Raw genomic sequence first — 23204 nt, forward strand, 5'->3', positions numbered from 1 at the left:
GATTATCTACACCAGAGTTTCCCAAACTATCCGCAGGATTTGAATAGTTGTTCCGCAAAAGAAAAAATAGATAAATTATATAAAAAAGTAAAAAACCTTAACACATAAATAAAATTATTTCATTAATTGATTCGGCAGTCACTTTGTGGTAAAATCTATCCATTTTTCAAAAATGTTTTATTTAGTAAATACTACTATTTCTTAAAATCTACTGTGACATGTGTTTCGATGCGTTCCGCATCATTTTCATTGAAAATGATACGGAATGCATCGAAAAACGTGGCACAGTAGATTTTAAGAAATAGTGGTATTTACTTAGTAAAACATTAATTTAAAAAAAGGATATTTAATTATCAAAGATTTACGAATTAGCAAAATACCAATGTAGAAAAAATCGGGAAAACCCTGATCTATACATAAGTGGTATGTGACTACTAACCTGTAATTATTTGAATTCCAGCGATTACTGAAATGATCTCATCAAGAATATGTATTTATTGCTGCTAGTACTAAAACTCATTCAGTTTAAATTCATTTTGTCAGGAAAAAAATATATAAAATCAAGGTTTTTAACCCCTGCCTTTTTGTATATATAATATATAATTATGTCTAGTCTCACACCAGTCTGATGACATCGGTTACGACAAAACACGGTCGCTAGTCAAATACATCAAATTCATGTGAAAAAACTACAAAATTTTTATTTTATTCTACAGTGAATTATCAAATGATTAAGTCATTATTTAATCTCATGAACGGGAATGATTATGTTTGATATTATTTGAAAGGGTTTCGTCAATATACACGAATAACGATTGAATATAATATTAACCGCAAAGTCGTAGATGATACGATGCTTAGTATATATTGTATAAGAATTTTCCACTGAGCACTATATTTTATTGGAAAATAAATCTGCTGGCATAAAATACGGCCACAAATAAAAATCTTCCCGATCCAATATGCTCGTTCCAGACACGGCCATTCTGCGATTAAGGTCAAAGCTTCTCATGTTTCTGCCGTTTTAACAGAAAAAATAGAGAGATATGTAGGTTAGTATCTTTTTACTGTCCCGTAGTTTTGTCCGCCTCCATAGTGTAATGGTTACCGTGCTGGAGGTCCCGGGTTCGATTCCCAAGAGGGTCAAAATAAATATTAGTGATTTTTCAGTCTGATATCCATATAATATGACCTTGAACTGGTACCTGAAGCGGAAGGTTGACCACCTTTTTGTCGTGTATTTAACGATCAAGATAACACTGCTTCTATACGATGCAGTGCCCTATGCACCCTTGGAAACGAATAAGAGTTAGAAGGATAAGTTTTTTGTATTACCAGTACAACGCATTAAAATTTAATTCATTATTATGCTTACATTTTTCACATCTTAACATGGATGAAAAAGAACATGGATGTCTAAGTATTTACAAGGCTTATGACCTATCATAGTCTGGTTAAGCGATCACTTTACACACGTGCAAAATTCACCATTCTACCCATCGCAATTGAAGTTTTTTTTTACGGTACACTAGGGTTTTATTTTTATATTTAAATTAAAATATTCCTTTTATCTATTGTAAAATAATGATAAACTTGTATTTTCAGCAGTATCTTGATTGAGTCCGAATTTAGGTTCGTTGATCAAAATTTTACCCAACAACAGATTGTATCAGATTTTTCTATTACTATTATTATCTCAACAAAGACAAGTGATTTTTTGTTTCGTTACGATTTCGTTATTAAATAACAAATCTATATTAACAATTATAAGCTGTCGGCTTTACATCAAATTAATGAGAAATCGGTGCAAAATTAACAACGTTTGTTATCGGTTATAAAAAATAAGCAGCGGAATTTTAACAACAAATTTAAAGTGGCTTTACATCATTATGTTGTAAAGATAAACAAAATATTAATGATATTACCTTAAACACCGTATACTCCTTGATGTTTACAATCATTAGTGTAATGAAGGTAACTTGAGGGGATGCTTCTTGCCAAACATCTGAGTTATTTTTAAAAACATGCTTGTTTTTCAGATTTTTTTGTGAATCTTAAAATATATTTTTACGTGTATATGGTAATAAATAAAGTATAATTATGTTATTTGGATTCCGTGAAGGATAATATATATTCTTCTTACAACTTTTTTAATAATCACTTTCCTCAAATACGGGGAGAAAAATCTTTGAGCATATTCCGTAAAATAATGTTGTTATTTATTTAAAACTCGCTGGCCACACTTTGCTGAGGGTCTGTCTAGTTCAGAGTTCCCCGAACTTTTTTGTGTCGTAGACCCCTTGCCATGTTGTTGGGTAGACCCCCTACTTACCTGATATTGATTTCCTGTAAATTTCTAACTGAAGTGAAGTTTAGTGTTAAAAACTTAAAGTAAAAACACATGTTAATTTATACGTTTATTAATTGAATTTAAATTAAAACTACTCAAAATAAAAATTTTATTCACCACAAAGCGAATACCAACATCCTGCAACTTACACAATTTTATAAACCTTTATAATAATTTTTTTATTTCATAGGTACTTTTATAAATAATGTATATGTCTTGATATTATAAGATAGTATGATGTAATTAAATAGGTATTATCAGTGTATGTATTGAGATCCACTATCGTGGACCCCCATTTTCATTTCATGGACCCCCAATTTTTTTTTCGCTGACGTAGACCCCCTGCAGGTTGTCATAGACCCCTAGGGGTCGATATAGACCACTTTGGGAATCACTGGTATAGTCAAATGACAAATAGATTACACACATTTAAAATTGAATTCAGAAAAACGTTAATTAGTGTTTAATTTCACAATGCTTGAAAAGCAAAATAAAAATATTTAAAATAATGTATGAAACAGCAATGCAATCAAAAATACTGAAAATCAAAAAAGTGTTCGATAAATAGTACGGAATGCATCGAAAGACATTTTAATAAATGGTAAATTATAATAATTAAAAGTTTTTACACTGTAAAATACAAATCAATATTTATTAAATGACTGGGAAGTGTTTTTTTACAATGAAATAATATTATAAAGATTAAAGAAAACACTTGTTTTTTACCACTTGAGTTTTATTATAGACTACATGTTTCAGAAGTTAAACTTCCATCATTCAGGTCTGTATGATAACTAAAATATAACATATGATTATTCATAAACGATTTTTCTATTCCAAAATGCAACACCAAGCAATTTCAGCAAAACTTCAAATATTTGGCAATCAAACATTTCAATAAACTCCCTAAAGAAATAAAAAAAATAGATGATATAAAAATCCTCAAGAAAAAAATTAAAGCTCTATACATTTAAATCTTTAAAAAAATATATTAAAAAAACTATTATATCTTTTATTATATAACATTAAACCACGAGTGTAAGTCCCTTTCCAAGCACAAGAGCACAGACTCTTTTATGGAGAGGCACAGCGAATCGAAATATAAAAGTTCTACGTATGTATAAATGATTCAAATGTTATTATGTTATAAATAAAAATGTAAATATATTAAATGAATAAAAAAAAAAAAATATATATAAAATTGTTCTATAAATAAGGAGAAAAAATAATAATATAATATAGAACAATTTTATATTTTATATTTTAGTTATTATACAGACCAGAATGATGGAAGTTTAACTTCTGAAACATGTAGTCTATAATAAAACTCAAGTGGTAAAAAACAAGTGTTTTCTTTAATCATTGTAACATGTCTTACCACAAAGTTAATGCCGAAACAATAAATAAAATAATATTATTTTCATATTATTATTTTGACATCTCATTAAAGATGAAGAAGAATATGGAAGTCTGGGCATTTAGGAGGCTGACTACCATCATAAGTGATCACTTTACACACGTAACATTCACCAATTCTACCCATTATTGATAACCACACTACTCAAATTCTTGGATGTTCTATATATATGAACCAATTTAGAAACCTTGTTCTTGAATCACTAGAACTTTACCAGAGACATCTATCATGTTCTTCTTCATCTTTAATGAGATGTCAAAATAACTCCTATAATTAGAGATAATCCAGATTTGTGAACAAGTTCAATTCAAATGTGATTAAAATATGAATTTATTAATTTGTGTGAAAACAAAAACATTATAGTCTGATTGACATTCCACGTGTTTTAGGTATGATAATGTCATAAAAATAAGGTGATTAGTTTTGATTTTCATACTCTACTCATTTAAAGCTGACTGTTGACATGCGAATAAGCTGCTTATACAATTTTGACATATTGGAAACTCTATCGAACCGGTGGCAAAGGAAAAGTAGCTAGATAACAGTTCGTAAGTTCTATAAAGATATTACTTACAAGAACTAAAAGTTAATAATTAAAGTTATATGACTTTATTTAAATGAAAATAAATATAAGAAAAATGTATAATATATGTGAATGGAAAAAAATATTAACGAAAGAATCTTTTTTTGACATCTCATCAAAGATGAAGAAGAATATGGAAGTCTGGGCATTTACGGGGCTGACGACCGTCATAGGCTGGTTTAAGGGATCACTTTATACACGTGTAACATTCACCAATTCTACCCATTGTTGACAACCACACTACTCAAAATCTTGGAAGTACTATATATATATGAACCAATTTTAAAATATTGTTCTTTAATCACTGAATTTCACTAGAAACATCTATTAATCTTTTCATCTCACCAATAGATCACTTATACAATAGGGATCACTTTATACACGTGTAACATTCACCAATTCTACCCATTATTGACAACCACACTACTCAAATTCTTGGAAGTTCGATATATATACACCAATTTTAAAACATTGTTTTTGAATCACTAGAATTTCACTAGAGACACTATTATTCTTTTTATCTCACCAATAGATATCTCTAGTGAAGTTCTAGTGATTCAAGAACAATGTTTCAAAATTGGTTCAGATATATAACTTCCAAGAATTTGAGTAGTGTGCTTGTCAATAATGGGTAGAATTGGTGAATGTTACTCGTGTGTAAAGTGATCACTTAAACCAGCCTATGACGGTCAGCCCCGTAAATGTCCAGACTTCCATATTCTTCTTCATCTTTGATGAGATATCAAAAAATAATATGATAAATACTCCTATAATTGGAGAAAATCCTGATTTGTGAACAAGTATTTGGACACACTAAAAATGTTGGAAACGAAATATTCAGAAATAAACTGAATATTCATCAAAATAATAATTATGACAATTTGAGTTATCATTTCACAGATTTTTTAAGACTTATTTCACAAGGACTCGAATTTTAGTTTTTCTGATATATTTTCGGCCTCTGTATCATTCTTTAGTAAATGGCCTGTTTCTTTGGTCGTGAAATAAAGGATTTAAAAAAAAATTTAAATTAACGTTTTATTAATTATACCGAATAACTATTTAACCATCTGCGTTATTTAGACATTAGCTTTAATTTTTCAGGCTGTAGATTGTAATAATTAATGCTTAATAACAAGAGTATATACAAACATATTTTAACCTTTTTGTAAAAAAAAAATAATTTGAAAAATAAGCAATGGTGCCCTTCAGAAAAAAAAAAGTGAAAAAATAAAATGCATGAAATCAGAATAAAATATTGTCCATTTGTGGCTCCGTTTTTTGTGTCGTGAGTCAGAATTTCGTGTTTTGACTCAAGCCTGCCATAATTTGATTTATATTTTCAAACACAAGCCGCTTAGGCTTACCTTAAATTAAAAATTAGCGTCATTCATTTAACTTTCACAAAATGTGGTCGCTCACTGTATTTCCTTTTGTAAGTATTTTTTTCTTATTTTTTATAGAAAAGTGTACGCGATGAGATGATCCAGCGATGTCCCAAAGGGTGCACTGCCCTCGGACCTGCCCCCGCCTGACGCCTTACACCCCATGACGTGAAGCTACTCTCGACTCCACCATGAAGAGTAACCTGATCTTCATCTGTTTCCTTACCCGTATCACGATGTGCCGGCTCGCACAAGGTGGGTGTCACATTAATTAGTTCACTGTAAATTTTGAAACCAAATAACTGTGAAACTTAGAATGGAATACGTGTTGGTTTTGAGGAGAGAGATTTTTTTAAACTGACTTACATTCACTTAAATTATTACACTCAGTTACAAATAAAAGTCAGATCATGAACAATTTAGAATATTTATTGATTCGGCATTAACTTTGTGGAATGACATGATTATTTTATTCAAATTAAACTCTTGAATATACCACTTTAATGAGTTTTATTTATATTTACGACAAGTTTCGAAAACGACAGATGTTTTCATCTTCTGGTACAAATTAAAGTTTTAATTTGTACCAGAAGATGAAAACATCTGTCGTTTTCGAAATCGTGAATATAAATAATAGTCATTAAAGTGGTATATTCAAGTATTTGATTTAAAAAAAACAATTTTTAAAGAAAATTTGGAATTACATAAAATTTTTAATTCTGATAAAGCGTTAGTTAATATAACGATGTTTCAAAATATGTCCCTATTATTATCAATGTTTCCTTTAACAAAAATCCCGTTTCTTAACCCCCCTCTCCTCTATTTATAACCCTATCAACCTCTATACTACTATTTTACCATTCATATTTTTTGCTCATTGGTTTTACTTTTCATATGTATATGAAAACGTCTGTTAGTTTTCGAAACTTGTCGTGTATGGACTGAAACTCATTAAGTTGTTATGCAAGGGTTTACTTAAATAAAAACTATTAACATGTCATTCCACAAAGTTAATGCCGAATCAATAAATAATATAATTGAGGAGAGTGAGTACCATGTAAAAACTCTCCCTACCAAATTACTATCTTTTTTAAATAATGGGTCGCTTTGCCCTACTAAACGTAACTTGACATAATTTGTTATTTCTTTGTTAGTTTTTAAATAAAAAACATATTTTTGGATTGACTGAATGAGATTGTCGTCACAGATTGTGAGTCAAAGATTCTAGTTTGACTACTAGAATCTCAGACTACCCTACTTTGCTTTAACTTGATTCTGAAATTAATATATTTTAAGACGTAATTATGTAAAACAAATCTAAACGGCGACTTATCAAAACATATTAAAATTAAATAATCAAAATAGAAGCTCTAATATGTAATAACGACACTAGAAATATCGACGACAACTGTGTTTAAATTCAATTTCTTACTGTGATTAAATTTAAATTCAAAATACTGTTTAAAACATAGTATTGTTTACGTATGTTTAAAAACTATAAAATAAAAACATTATACACGTGTTTTTTAAAAGAGAAATGGTTAAAAAAAATAATACTGTACATAGAATTGTGTGTTTAAATGATATTGCCAATTTTGTCAAAACAGTAAAAAAAAGCACAAGATGTGAAAAATCACATACAAATAAAAAAAAATCACATTTAAGTTAGACATGGGTCCGGATTGAAAAGAAAAAAAAGAATCTACCGAATGAATGTATTAATTATAATATGTAATTAAATTACAAATTAATTATTATTTCCCGCTTTGTTTAATTATACTCGATTCTCCTCTCAGCCTGTCAGAAATAAAACATGGAATAATTGATAATTCGGTAATTAATTCATCCCCGTTCTGCCATTAGGTTAACGTTGTGAGAGCGGAGCTTCCGGGCTTCCGATTAAAATCAGGGTAAAACTTTTAATTCGAAAGCCTACACGCTAATTTCAATATGGACATTAATCAAATGGCCCCATTAATGAGGATAAGCATAAATTAAAATCCCTACAAAATTAGAATTAGAGATAAACCAATGACCGATATCCCAGTGCCAAATCCCGCTCAAACATTCATATTAAATGAATAATGGGATCTCAAATATAACAGCCAATGAAATAGGTCGGAATTGACATAATTTATTAATGGGATACGCATAATAATCTGAAGAAAGGCGTTATTTATTAAAATATCTGTATATCTGAAAAATCGGATGAGATGGCACTTTATACAAGGTCACTTCAATTCATACGAATAAGATTATTATCTAATTTACATTTTTTAGTATTTTAATACATTGTTTAAAACAAACGAACTCTCTAGAAAATTCGTCTTTCACTTTGTATAATATCACTTAAAGTTAACAATAGTTTAAATAAACAAAATATAAATTGATATCTTCATCATAATCTCTTCTACTCAACAGCACACCAAGCACTCAAAGTATTGTAAACAAAATAACTGGTCAAATTATAAGCTACATATAAAAATTAAAATCATGTTTTCAGGCGGGTCTCAAGTATATTAATATAATTCAAGATTCAGGCTATGCATACAAATAAAAAGAGTCTCTGTTTATTAAAAAAAATTCCTCATCCCACCAATAGATAGCTATTGTGAACTCGCGCAAACTGTGTTACGAGTTTGATCTATATATCTAGGAGCTCCACAAATTGGGTAGTGTTGTTATCAATCATTGGTAGAATTGGTGAATGTTGCACGTGTGTAAAGTGAACACTGAACGAGCCTTTGATAGGTAAGGTATCTACATAAGCCCTGAAAATACCCAGACTTCCGTATTCTTATCTATGTTAAGGTATCAAAATGTAAAAATAACTCCTAATTGGAGAGAACCCAGATTTACGAACAAGTATTTTGTTAAATGTTGTAAACAATATTATACAAAATTTTAGTCTTGACATTGTATTTATCGGCACAAGTTTCAAAAACATTTATAAAGTAAATGTCAAACCTTCCATATTCTTTTTCATGAGTTGTCGAAAAACGTTTTTTTAGTGTACGATATCAGCGAGTATGAAAAAAATAAGAAATGAAACGATACATTTTATAAAGAGAGAGTCCCATTTAAAGAAATTCCGGTAAATTTCACACCAGGGAAAATTTTCATTAAATTTACAAAATTTTGTTCTAAACCTGAAATTAATATCCTTTCAGGTCGAATCATTTTTCGGTAGCAGAAGTTCCTAAATATTATTCCTTTAAGTAAAGGGATCATTTTGGGTATACGCGAGCTTTATTCACAAACAAAATAGAAAGATTAATGTCTTACGCATTGTTGTTGAATTTCAAAAGTAAGACGAGAAATTTATCAAGAGCGTAACAAGGCAAAAACAACGAAAAACAACTTAAAGATTTTAACACAATACAACGACGAAAGTTTATCTTATCAAATCGGACTATAAGTTTTAATGAAATTGTAGTTCCTTAAGCTACTTACAGTTTAACCTATCTTAATCTTATATACAGGGTGTTGTTGAACTTCTGGCAGATAATTATATTTTTTGACATCTTAACAAAGATGACGAAAAAATGGATGTCTAGGTACTTAAGGCTGGGCATAGCTGATTAAGCGATCACTTTACACAAGCGCAACATTCACCAATTCTATCTATGATTGATGGTCACCCTACAACTTTTTTGGAACTCCTACATGTCTATTCTCATTACGCTTTATGTGTGAGTTCACCAAAGCCATATATGGTTGGCTAGAGATAGCTTTAATTTAAATGTTTGCAAGGTCCTAACCGGATTATTTTATGTACATACTAGGATACCGCTGGAAACCTGATTTTCAATTTTTATATGTTAACTCCTAGATATATTGTTCAATCTCGTGACACAGTACTTATAAGTTCACAACAGCCATCTATGTTTGAATAGAGGAAGCTTTTATGAAGTATAAGTAGAGAATATTTTTATTTATTTGCAAGATCTGAATTTAAAAACAATTTATTAAACTTTTGGCAATCAAAATCAACCACCGAGGTGCCTGCTGCTGTCTTATCTTGGTTGGTCCATCATGTGGGGATCTTAAAGAATAATATTTTTTTATGACTTTGTTTTAAATTTGCAAAACAAAGTTAAGTGGCACCGTGTACAGAGGATTTACATACTCGTACTTGATCTACAATATAACTTAGGATTATAAAGTTGACCGTTTTAATTTAAACTACCTAATGGGAATACTTATGGAACTTCCACACGTATTACAAAACTTATAAGGTTGGAAAATAGACATGCCATGAAAAAAGGGAATTATTTTCCACATGATACATTTTAAATGTCCATAATTTACCTGTCTTCTTAGAGATGTGGTTAAAACGTATGCTTTTTCAACTGAAAAAAAAAGTAACTCCTTCCTCTATAATTTTCTTATTCTAAGCATAATCGCCGAATCAGGTAATAAAATAATTAAATACAATCACAGAAATGTAATGATTTGATTACGGAATCTCTTTATTGACTCTGAATTGAATTGTTTCATTGTTTAAAAGTCATGTAATATCGTCCTTTAATCATTGAAAAACCTTACTTTAAGCGAAATTGTGAAACACTAAATCATTATATCGCTCACTCCTTTCAACAGCGTCATATGTTGAAAATCGTCAACTTTTAGTCGTGCATGTTTCTCGGAATGCCCAGAAAATGTAGGTACTATATAGCGCAAAAATATGCAGCAAAAGCGGCATATTTTTTACTTAATATTTACCCGCTCCAGGGCAGAAAGTGTTGTTTTAACATTTTGAAGAAAAGGTATTATTTAATTATTTTTTTAAATATCCTAAATATTTTTCAAATGGAGAAAAAACCTTCAGGTTTTACCTATAAAGATCTGTTGCACAGTAAAAAGTTCAAAAAATGGCTTGATATTTATTTTAAATACATTTTATTACTTTCTTAAACTTTAAAAACGATCTCCTCAAAAATCATGTTTTTTTTAGATATGACGTTGTTGAAAGGAGTGAGCGATATGTTTATTCAACCTTTACACGATTATTCGAAATTTCTAATTTTGGCGTAACGTAGGATGTTCTACTAATGGAGATTCCTTTGTATCTCAATATCAGTTACAAATGTAATGAAATACATTATACTTAAACTCGTGTAGGATTGATTGAAAATCAACTGTTGAAAGAGAGAAATCACATTTTCAATTAACTTTATATTTTGTTACTATGTTACTGCGTAATATACTCTTGTATCTGAATTTATATAAACTGACATTTTTTATGATTTATCAGAAATAATGAATTAAAAACTAGATTGAAATCCTTGTGATTTTTTTCAGATCTACCATAATTATTATCCTATATATTATGTTTTTTAGAGACTTTGCTATTAATACACAGTTTTTTAAATAAATATTAAGCTCTCTTTCTCCCTTTATCCACGTTATATATTTTTCTCTTTCATGTAACGAAATATGCCTAATAAACGTGACATCATAGAAATCAGTTTTGAGTCTCGTCTAATTATGAATTATTTTATAGCCGCCTAAGAAGTTTCACTTCAAAAATACTAAGGAAAATGATGACTTAATTAAGATTTTGTTAACATAAAAAATCAAGTAGGCAATTTACAATGAGCGTTTTGTCTCAAAGGTTTTCGCTGGTAACGGGGCGATATTTTAATATTATAGAAACTGGTCGGCTTCACGTTATTTTCACGACGTTCGTAAAATTTTGAACGCGGCATCTGTAAAATTTGATTAAAGCTAGGAACACGGGGGTGAATGTTCACATTAAAGGTAGGGTGGCTCATCTTTAATTCAATACCTTCCCTACAGAATGTCAATCGCTGTTGAAATCGTTTAACATCATCGTCGAATATGTCCTAGTTCCTCGGGAGCGTGCCGACACCTACTTTCCGAACTGGCTGACGGAACTTCCTGGCATTCGCTTCATCTTTCTTTTACTGAAGATTACCAAAGTACTGACTAAGAAGATTACTTAAGTACTAACTAAGATAATTTGAATATTAATACTTTATTTTATTGTAATTGACGCGACACTTCCTGACATTCTTTTCATCTTATTTTACTGAAGATTATTGAAGTACTAGCTAAGATAATTTGAATATTGATACTTTATTTTTATTGTTACTGACACGATACTCCTGGTATTTGTTTCATCTTACGTTTACTGAAGATTACCAAAGTACTGACTAATAAGATTGCTTAAGTACTGTTTAGTTCCTGGCATTCGTTTTATCTTATTTTATTGAAGATTATTGAAGTACTAGCTAAGATAATTAGAATATTTATAAACTTTATAAAATAAAACAACTTTTTTTTAACCACTTTTTATTGATACACTTTTTCCAACTGGTTTTGACAAGAATCTTGTCATCATCAGGGTTAATGTACTAATTTTAAAACATTGAAATACTCGTAGTTAGGTTAAAGTCAATCACCCTTCCCTTACGACGCCAAAAACTTTTCATATGGTGTACGGAGAGCGTGACTATTTTTGTTTATTTACTATTTTTGAAAACAAATATGTTTTTTAATGCACGATGCCTGTTAAACTAAAAACGGTTAATTGACTAAATCATATTTGCTCCCTAAGTGGAGCATATGAAATCCATAAACAGGGAGGCATGCGGAGTACATGGCCAAGCCAACTGAATCGCCTCTTCTTGACAATAAACGATACATTAAATTTTTATTTATAAAAGTATATATTGTTTATCTGGAGACTTAATAAATATTAATCAAAATCGTGTTCCAAACAAATAATTTATAAAACTTTGATAACCCGGAAACTTGATAAACAAAGATATTTTTATCTAAGATATTATTATCAGGGTTGATTTATGTTCCGTAATTAAGATTTACTTTTATCTTACATCATATCAGACGTTCTTCTTGTTAAAATTACAGGAATTCAGTTTATTTGTTTCTTTTTTAATAATCGAATCTTACGGTATTTTTATATTTGAATCATTTTATAATTTTCACATAAATAAATCAAATAGTTAACTAGGGAAAATTAAATAATAAATATTAAAAAGTTATTTTTTGAAAAGTATTTGGAATAAATAAGAATAAGAATAAATCAATTGTGTCGGGTTATGGTCCCGTGGTTAGTGTCGCGGACTCTTAAATCAGAGTTTCTCGGTTCGAACGCACTGTACTACAATTCGATACCTATTTCTAATAATGAACCGCTTAGGCTCACAGAAATAGTATGAAATTGAAGTATTTTTGTAAATAATAAAAAACACAAATACTTCCCTTTATTTTTAATTTTTTTTTATTGATTGTTATAAAGCAATAATTTTACTCATAATTAACCATTTTATTGGGTATTTATTAATTGTTTTTTATTGTTTTTATATTTGTTAATAATTTAAAAAGTCTTTTATAACCTTCAAAACTTTATTTTTTAAACAAATTTTGTTTATTTCTTTTAGTAATAGTCCAAATAAATAATAAATAATAACACTCTCCTTATCATTCCATATCCTTAATTACAATATATAAATATTTATATATATATATATATATATATATATATATATATATATATATATATATATATATATATATATATATATATATATATATATATATATATATATATATATATATATATATATATATATATATATATATATATATATATATATATATATATATATATATATATATATATATATATGTATATATATATAAATATATATAATCTCATCTTAAATATTTATAAAGTAATTGTTTTCCCTGTTACAAGTTTTTATTTATATTCTTTGTGAAAATAATAAAAAATATATTTAAAGAATACAGTCATCAAAATTTTGTAAAAATTATTATTTTCAACCCCATCACATGTATTTTATTCATAAACACTGTCTCATACGTATAATACATATCATAAGGGAAATGACCAAAACAATAGTACAGTAGAGTGTATTATTAAATCCCACAGGGATGTAAAACTTTAACTTTTTACCCTAAGCGACCGCGTCTAGTCCATCTTTTGTTCGGGAAGGTTTGTGAAAATGTGTGATATTTCAAATAAATATTATAATAATTCTCTTCAGTGTTAACGAGCGTGTCGCAAACAAAGACCGCGGCTCGGAATGAAAGCGTTCAAATTACAGCGGTAACAATACTCCTGCTGTACAAACAGGACCTGCTAGGAGCAGGATAATAGCACTCCCATTGGCACCAAATAATTAAAATGGGCGCTTCCGACGTCTGAGTTATAACTACGTACCGCGGATACCGCGGCCATTTCACATACTAATCATTTCTAGGAGGCGAGGCGACCAAAAGATAACATAAATTCAAGTGTTTGTCTTTGTACGCGAGTCTTATGCTGTTATCATTCGTGAACGGGACATTTTGCTAAATCTACATTATATTCATTGAATGAAAACTGTGAAACAAACGGCAACGGTCTACATTTACGTTTATTCACTAGATTGAATAAGATTTCTTAATATTATTTTTTGCCATCTCAACGTAGATGATGAAGAATATGGAAGTCTGGGCATTTACGGGCTTACGACCATCATTGGCTGGTTTGAGTAATCACTTTACACACATGTATTATTTACCAATTCTACCCATGACTGACAACAACACTAGTCAAATTCTTGGAAGTGTAATATATATATATATATATATATATATATATATATATATATATATATATATATATATATATATATATATATATATATATATATATATATATATATATATATATATATATATACATATATATATATGTATATATGTATGATCTAATTTCGAAACATTCTGCTTGAATCACTAGAATTTCACTGGAAACGTCTTTTGGTAAGATGAAATTCAGCCATTGATGATATTGAGCAGAAACTCTTTCATTTGAATGTGAGGTCCGAATCCTGGATTATAATCAAATACATGAGAAACGCTGAAAATAAATTTTTAATTTTATTATTTTAGCTTATAATTTGACCAGTTTAATTTAAAACATTTTGAACAAGTATTTGGCCACACTTAAAATGTTGTAAGATTTTTAACACATTGATTACGGCGCGCAAATATTTCCGCGTTTCAGGATCCCTATGTTGTAGCAGTGAGCATATATTTGTACATTCCGGTTTCTTTTGACTGAAGGACTTAATTACCTAGAATTATATTGTTTTACCAATCAGTATTTGATTATAACATTTAAAGTATTATGCATGAAAATAAAGATTTTTTTCGCGATGAATTTATGCATTTGCATTTTTTACTCCATTTATGTATTTATTTATTATAAGAAGTAAAGCTGAAAATTGGAAAACCTGTACAATGTACAAGTATTCCAATTTTCAGCACAGTGTTCAGTGGATTTTATGCATCCTTCGGTTCATTATTTTTTTGAGTAGTTGTTGGAACACGATAAGAAAACATCTTCAGATAAAATTCGAAGCAGAATCAATTAAGCAAAATGAGCACAATCGTTAAAACTTTTCAATCTTTCAACATTTCCGCTTAATTAATTGCTTAAAGTGAGACTTGTCCGTGTTCCATAATTCTCCTTGAAATATTCCAATCGACAAAGCTCCCATTGAGAGGCTCTCTGAAGCCTAAATATTGCCTGAAGAAATTTCCTTCCACTGCAAAGATTTTCCTCCGCCGACTTCAATTTAATTAAAACGTCTGGGAGTTTAATAATCTTAACATAAAAACAGCTTTATGTTTATGATTAGTTATTTAACTCTTCTCGCTATGCAATTAGGAAAGTTTTGTTTATTTCTATTGAACAACATTCGTGTTTACCTTGGATTAGCCGAGTACTTCTTCCGAAAACCAGAGGAAAACTGGGAAAGTTGTTATTAAAGAACCCGAGGGAAAACGCCGAGTAAAGGTATTATTAAAAAATACATTAATTTACTCAGTGAAAGTGTTTCATACGTGGTGTTATATGTTTTAAAATGTCTCAACTTGGTATGAAACATGTATGTACATAAAAAAGAAGTCTGAGCATCCCAGGGCTAACGACCTGGTATTTGACTTGCTTAAGCGATATTATTTGTTGACATCTCAACAAAGATGAAGAATAATATGGAAGTCTGGGCATTTACGTGGCTTACGACCGTCATAGGCTGGTTTAGGTGTCACTTTGAACACGAGTAACATTCACCAATTCCACCCATGATTGACAACCACATTATTCAAACTCTTGGAACCTCTATACGAGTATATATGATCCAATTTCGAAATATTGTGCTTGAATCACGAGAATTTCACCAGAGACATGTATTACTGAATTGAAAATAAGCTTTTTATTGGGCAGAAACTCATTCATTTGTATGTGAAATCCAAATCCTGGATTATTATCACATACATGAGAAACGCCAGAAAATATCATTTTAATTTTATTATTTTAGCTAACAATTTGAATTAATTTATTTACAACATTTTGAAAAGTCTGCGTAATCGGAGGGCATGTATGACGTAGGATGTATGGATGTGAATGAGCCGAGGAGTGTATGTCAGGATAGAAGAGTGTGGCGTTGCATCCTTTCTGCCTACCCCTGCGGAAAAACGGCGTGATGGTAGTAGTAGTAGTGAGTATATCCAAATACTTGTTCAAAAATCTGGATTATCTCCAATTATAGTCGTTAATTTTCATATTCTCCTATAATTAGAGAAAATCCAGATTTATGATCACGTGAATTGTTTGAATACAGTCGAAATTTTGGGTTAAGCGATCACTTTATACACTTGTGTAACGTTCACCATTCTGCCCATTATTGAACATCAATATTACACAAATTCTTGAAACTTGTATTTCAGAAATGATCTTAGATCCTACCGCATACCGGTGAGGTTTTCGACACATTCATGAATTATGGCCGATTATTACGTCATCAATATTTCCAGCTTTCCGAAATTATTAAATTTATCACTACAACACTGCTTGGTAGGTATTCAATATGTGGATGATATGTGTATGAAATCACGGCGGAGTGAATAATGGAAACTTACAACAAAACTTTTAATTGACTTCCTTCGTATCGTTAATATGGCTTTTTGTTGCCACCAGGGGAATTGCTGAGGAAGGAAGGTGATAACGAACGTAACACGTCTAGAACAAGAGAACGATAAATGTGTGTACATATATCGCTCACTCCTTTCAACAACGTAATATATCAAAAATCGTCAATTTTCAGTTTTTCATGTTTTCGCAATGCCCATAAAATGTACTATATACTAGCAAAAGCGGCATATTTTTAACTTAATATTTACCTGCTACTGGGCAGAAAGTGTTGTTTTTGCATTTTGAAGAAACGGTATTCTTTTTTTTTATAAACTAAGTATTTTTCAAATGGAGAAAAAAAATCAAGATTTTGTATTGACAAAACATATTTCTGTTTGAAATAAATGTATGTTTTTCAAGAAACAAGAGTTCCCGCGGGGGCGCAAAGAAGAGAACAACGCAAGAGTGTAGAATTGCGACATGGAATATCAGAGGACGTATGGATGGAAAAATGAATGAACTATGTGATGTGAGGAAGAGTAAGTGCTTAGATTTACTATGTGTGACTGAAATCTGGAAGAAAGGAAATGGATCGATGGAGCACGACGGCTCGCTGGTCCTCTGGTCTGGACTCCCCGAGTCAGATAGAGCGTGTCAGGGCGTCGCCGCGTTTCTGTCACCCAGGATGGTAGAATGTATGAAAGGATATGTGTTTATAAACGCGAGACTCATGTTTATCAGATTCAAAGTCGGATTGACAAGACTACTTGTGCTGATAGGTTATGCTCCCGGCAACTCCGACACCGAATCTGAGAAGGATGAGTTCTGGTTGAACGTAATGAATGTGATGAATGGAAAAATGAATAATGAAAAGGTAATTCTGGCTGGTGATTTAAATGGGTGGGTTGGAACAAGAAGAGAAGGGTTTGAACTATCGCTTGGTATGTATGGGGATGCAAGAGTAAACGATAATGGTAAGAGGTTGTTAGAGGTATGCCTGGAATGGAATCTCTTTGTGTCAAATACTTTTTTTGCACACAAGGGAATCCATCAATATACTTGGGAGAGGCGAAATGAAAGGTCCATTATCGATTATGTCGTCATTGACTCTAGATTGAAATCCGCCACAGTAGATACAAGGGTGTTTAGGGGGGCCGAAATGGAAACAGATCACTTTTTGGTGGTTTCAAGAGTGATTCTGTTTCAAGGATGGAGGGCCAAAACAAACAAGGTGGCGGCTCCCTCTAGAGTCAAAGTAGAAAAACTGCAGAATGACGACATAAAGGGTAAATTTGTAAAAGACGTATGCAGTAGGTTGATCGCGGAGGATAGAAAGAATCTAGGTATAAATGACATGTGGAAACATTTAAAAGAAAGTGTGTGCGAATCTGCAAAGGTAGTGTGTGGTATAGCGGTGCAAGGAAGGAAAAAAGGCGATGCATGGTGGGATGACGATGTTAAAAAAATAGTGAAAGAGAAGAAGAATGCGTGGTTAGATTGTATAGCAGTAAAAAATAAAAACTCCACTGAGTATGAATCGGTTAAAGAAGTGTACAAGGAATGTAAAATGAAAGTTAAGCATGCGGTGAGTGAACGAAAACGTATGTTGAAAAAGGAAGAAGGAGTAAAAATGACAAAAAATTTCCAAGAAAATATAAAAATATTCTGGAAAGAAGTCAAAAACTCCCGAAATCTAAACGTGAATGGATGTATGAAATCGATTGCAGCGAAAGACGGAAAAATGGTGACGAATGAAAAAGATATAAAAGAGAGATGGAAAGAGTACTTCGAGGAGGTGTATGAAACGCATGCAACTAATAATAACAGCATGTGTGTCGTAAATACACTTCCTCGAATATGTGTGGATGATGATTCAGGAGAGATAGGTATGGAAGAAATTGTGAATGCCTCAAAGTCCCTAAAAAATGGAAAAGCTGTAGGATTCGATAATTTTGCTGCAGAATACATCAAGAATGGTGGCAAAATAGTTCTCACGTGGTTACATAGGCTCTTTAACCGGTGTCTAGAGGAAAATTATACTCCCGTCGATTGGAGAAGGGCAGTTATAATGCCTCTTTACAAGGGAAAAGGATCTAGGGTGGAATGTGGAAACTATAGAGCAATCAGTCTATTGAGTGCTGTTGGTAAAATGTATGGACGAATCCTCATAGAAAGGGTAAGAACCATAACTAAGGATAAAGTGTGGGATGTTCAGAGTGGATTTATGAATGGGAGAGGATGTACGGATCAAATTTTTGCCTTGCGCGATATAACAGAAAAGTTTTTGGGAAAGAACCAAAAGCTTTTCTGCGCATTTGTGGATTTGCAAAAAGCGTATGACCGAGTTGATAGAATGAAGTTATGGAAGGTGTTATCTGAGTATGGAGTAAGCAGTAAACTCATCCAAGGCATTGCATCCTTGTACGAGGATAGCACTGCATGCATTAGGGTAAATGGCTCTTTTTCATCCTGGTTTGACATCTCTAAAGGTGTAAAACAGGGATGTGTAATGTCGCCTTGGCTGTTTAATCTATACATGGATAACTGCATGAAAGAGCTGAAAGGTTTAAATATTGGAGCAAGAATGAATAATTTGACCGTTTGTTGCCTTTTATATGCTGACGACGCTGTTCTTCTTGCCGATAGCAAAGAAGACCTGCAAACGTTGGTGACAAAAGTGTATAATGTGTGCAAGGAAAGTGATTTATTGATGAATGTTAGCAAATCCAAAATCATGGTTTTTGAAAGAGATGAATGTAGATCTGAGTGTGAAATATTGGTAAATGGGGAGATTTTGGAACAGGTAGATGATTTCATATATTTGGGTAGTATGTTTTCTAGGGATGGAAAGATTGATAATGACATAGAAAGGAGAGTGAATGCTGGGAACAGAGTGAATGGTGCACTAAAATCAGTTTTAGCAAATAAAAATCTATCAGCGGAAGCTAAACTGGCAGTACACAATGGAGTTCTGGTTCCAACCCTTATGTATGGAAGCGAAGCATGGAGTTGGCAAAAGAAGGATGAAAGCAGACTGAATGCAGTCGAAATGCGATCCCTCAGACGAATGTGTGGCAAAACGATGTTTGATAGATGTTCGAATGATGAAATAAGGAAAAAATGTAAGGCTGAGATAAGCATTATCGATAAAATTAAGAAAGGTGTGTTGAGATGGTTTGGACATGTGGAGCGTATGAGTGAAGAAAGAACGGTTAAACAAATTTATGGAGCAAATGTAGTTGGAAAAAGAAGCAGAGGACGACCGAGGAAAACTTGGCACAATCAGGTATGTCAAATACTTGAAAGCGGCCGGGTCAGGAGTCGTAATAATCGTCGGGTATGTATGAGGAGATGCATGAATGTAGAAGAGGCAAAGAATGTTTGCAAAGACAGAGTGGTGTGGCGTTCGATTCTCTCTGCCTACCCCTGCGGGGAAGCGGCGTGATGGTTAGTTAGTTAGTTTTTAGATATGTAAAAAAATCTTATACTAATAAATACTCTAAAAGAATGTGCGTGGAAGACACGTTTGGCTTACTGGTCGCTTACTGAATTGTATGTTTACGAGTACCCCCTTAAAACAAGAACACAAAGAAAGCTAGAAAAAAAATCATCTATACCTAAGCGTAGTTGTTGAGTCAAACTTGTTGACATAAAAAACTGTTTTTAAACAACATTTAGACAAAGTTTTAACAACAAAAACTATGCTTGTCAGGTCTTAAAAAACATGTTTATTATTGTTATTACGAGAGAATCTTTGATATAAACTTTTCAAATTGAATTCATGTTGATAGAATTCTTTCGGGGACTCTTGATGATAATATCTGAGCTCTAAACTTTGAAATTGGCTTTTGTCTTTTGTAGTAAGATAAGACTTTAATACTCAAGAAACGAGTTTTACCGAGAAAAACAGATTGCGTGAATCAAAGGGTCAAAACTATGTGTATATGCGAGTATTCTTGAAAATATAATAAATATAACCAACTAAACAATACAATACAAACAATTCAACGATTTTATATTGTACTTACTAGATCAAACATTATCATTTCCGCAGTGTAATGGTAATTTTTTTTTCAATATTATACAATTTCTGTTAGCCTAAGCGGCTCATTATTAGAAATAGGTATCAAATTACGGTAGAGGGATTCGAACCGAGAAACTCTGACTTAAGAGAAGAGTCCGCGACACTAACCACGGGACCACCCGACGCATTGATTACAATCAAAACTTGATTCCTTATTCAAGGCAGGATTACCGAAAACAAGCGCGTAGATATCAAACACCAACATCACTTCACGGCGAGTGTCTGAAGACAATAAATATAATTTTTCTTTTAATCTTAATACTTTGTTCATATTTAAAAAAAAAAATTAAACAAAATTTTAAACCTTTTTTTTATAACGGACTTTACCTCCCCCTAATTAGTCCATTATATCGAGGTTTTAATATAATGTTCATTAAAATTGAAATACAAGTTAAAATCCGCTTGAATTTATTAACAAATTGACTATTCACATTAACAAGGTCCATTCGACTCTTCACTTATATATTAAGGTTTTTTCGATGGAAACTTTATACAATATAAATACATTATCTAAAGGTAGTGATAAGAAAAAAAACGTGCTTTTGTTCAGCGTACGGATTTTTGGAAAATTACTTCTAACATCTATATTTACAATAGCTCGGGGCGATGTGTTTTTAAAAGGGTGCGGGCTAGAGGTATCAAAAACCATATTCATCTGCTTGTGTCGAGGTTTACATTTATGGTATAGGTAGGCTTATTATACTTGTGATCTATTTCGAAGTCGGTTTTATTTATTTCTAAAGCTTGAAAATTTGTTTATTTTATTTTAAACAAGCAGTACCTACTCGGCCACAAGTTGATGAAGTTCAGTCTGGTTAAATAGAATATAAAGAAAAGTGATAAAAAATCATAATTTTCTAATATGTTTGATTTTTTGGTATAAATACGTGAGGAGAATGAAACAATCCAGACTCTCCTACATCACGGCCAACCCCAAGGTAGGCCACTCCCAGGCAGACCACTAAAGAAATGGATTAGCAGCTGGAAATCAACATTGCAAGAGTGTAATCTTTCTTAAAAATAGGACAAAAGGCCTACACTAGGAAGAAGAAGAAGTTTGATTTTACAATTATTGACGGAGTACAATATTTTAGCAGCTATTCAGAAGCTAGCTGCTTATCATGACCAGTGTTAAGTACTACGTGTGTTACTATAACGTTCAATTGACGGAGCTGCCTTTACGATGAAAAAGCTGTTACTGAAACAATATTTTTTTACCTGTCACAGAAAAAAATACTTTCCGTTATTATTTATTTATTACTTATTAGAACTATTTTCATTATAGTAACCGTATGGAGAAAAATTATATGCATAAAGAATCGTTTACATGTCACAGGTTAAAACACCTGACGCAGGTTTATAAAAAAACATGCTCATATTTGAATGCTACGTTGTGTCGAAATTTCAAAGCATTCAGTGAATAACTATGGAGGATTTAATATTTTGATAACATTGATAAATAAATTCATATTGATTTTTTAAACGAATAATTATGTATTATTTTTTGACATCTCATCAAAGATGAAGAAAAATATGGAAGTCTGGGCATTTATGGAGCTGACGACCGTCATAGGCTGGTTTAAGTGATCACTTTACACACGTGTAACATTCACCAATTCTACCCATTACTGACAACCACACTACTCAAATTCTTGGAAGTTCTATATATATGAATCAATTTTGAAACATTGTTCTTGAATCACTAGAGCTTCACTAGAGACATTTATTGGTGATTTAAAAACATGTAAAGCTTCTTTACATCTCACCAATAGATGTCTCTATTGAAGTTCTAGTGATTCAAGAACAAGGTTTCTAAATTGTTTCATATATATAGAACTTCCAAGAATTTGAGTAGTGTGGTTGTCAATAATGGGTAGAATTGCTGAATGTTACACGTGTGTAAGGTGATCCCTTAAACCAGCCTATGACAGGCGTCAGCCCCGTAAATGCCCAGACTTTCATATTCTTCTTCATCTTTGATGAGATGTCAATAAATAATATGAAAATAACTGCTATAATTGGAGATACTCCAGATTTTGTGAACAAGTATTTGGACACACTCAAAATGTTGTGAATAATTTTGCTATATAAGGATTTGGATCTCTAGACTTACGTTCGTATAGTTAATGTTTAAATTAATTGACTCAATTCGATGCAATAATTCGAGGTCTATTAGATATGCCTTTGAGGTGAGGCCTATGAGGTGAGGATAAAAGTCAAAGAACTTCAAATTATGGTATCAAGTAGGTTCGAAAATTGCCCCCATAGCATTTCTAACACGTACACACGTTCACACGTACATACGCACACACGTACATATTATATTAAGTCAAACGATCTTTAGATTAAATAAAAAAAGGCGTATAGGTTCAGAATCTACGTTCAATTTCAGAGAAAATAAATGGTTTAG

At 31.4% G+C, this 23204-nt stretch overlaps 1 protein-coding gene across 1 annotated transcript in view; it reads left to right on the forward strand.

Annotated features, from left to right (window-relative positions):
- Window positions 1-23204, forward strand: part of LOC148312420 (zwei Ig domain protein zig-8-like) — a 101509-nt gene that overhangs the window by 25664 nt on the left and 52641 nt on the right. Inside the window, exon 2 of the mRNA XM_088277327.1 lies at window positions 5814-5990. Within this exon, the coding sequence (XP_088133453.1) occupies window positions 5927-5990 (64 nt within the window). The 5' untranslated portion in view covers window positions 5814-5926. The remainder of the gene's footprint in view (window positions 1-5813; window positions 5991-23204) is intronic.

This window comes from Brachycentrus maculatus, unplaced genomic scaffold (assembly GCF_059751285.1).
Source record: "Brachycentrus maculatus isolate JH-2025_06_01 unplaced genomic scaffold, ASM5975128v1 h1tg000041l, whole genome shotgun sequence".
Taxonomy (NCBI): domain Eukaryota; kingdom Metazoa; phylum Arthropoda; class Insecta; order Trichoptera; family Brachycentridae; genus Brachycentrus; species Brachycentrus maculatus.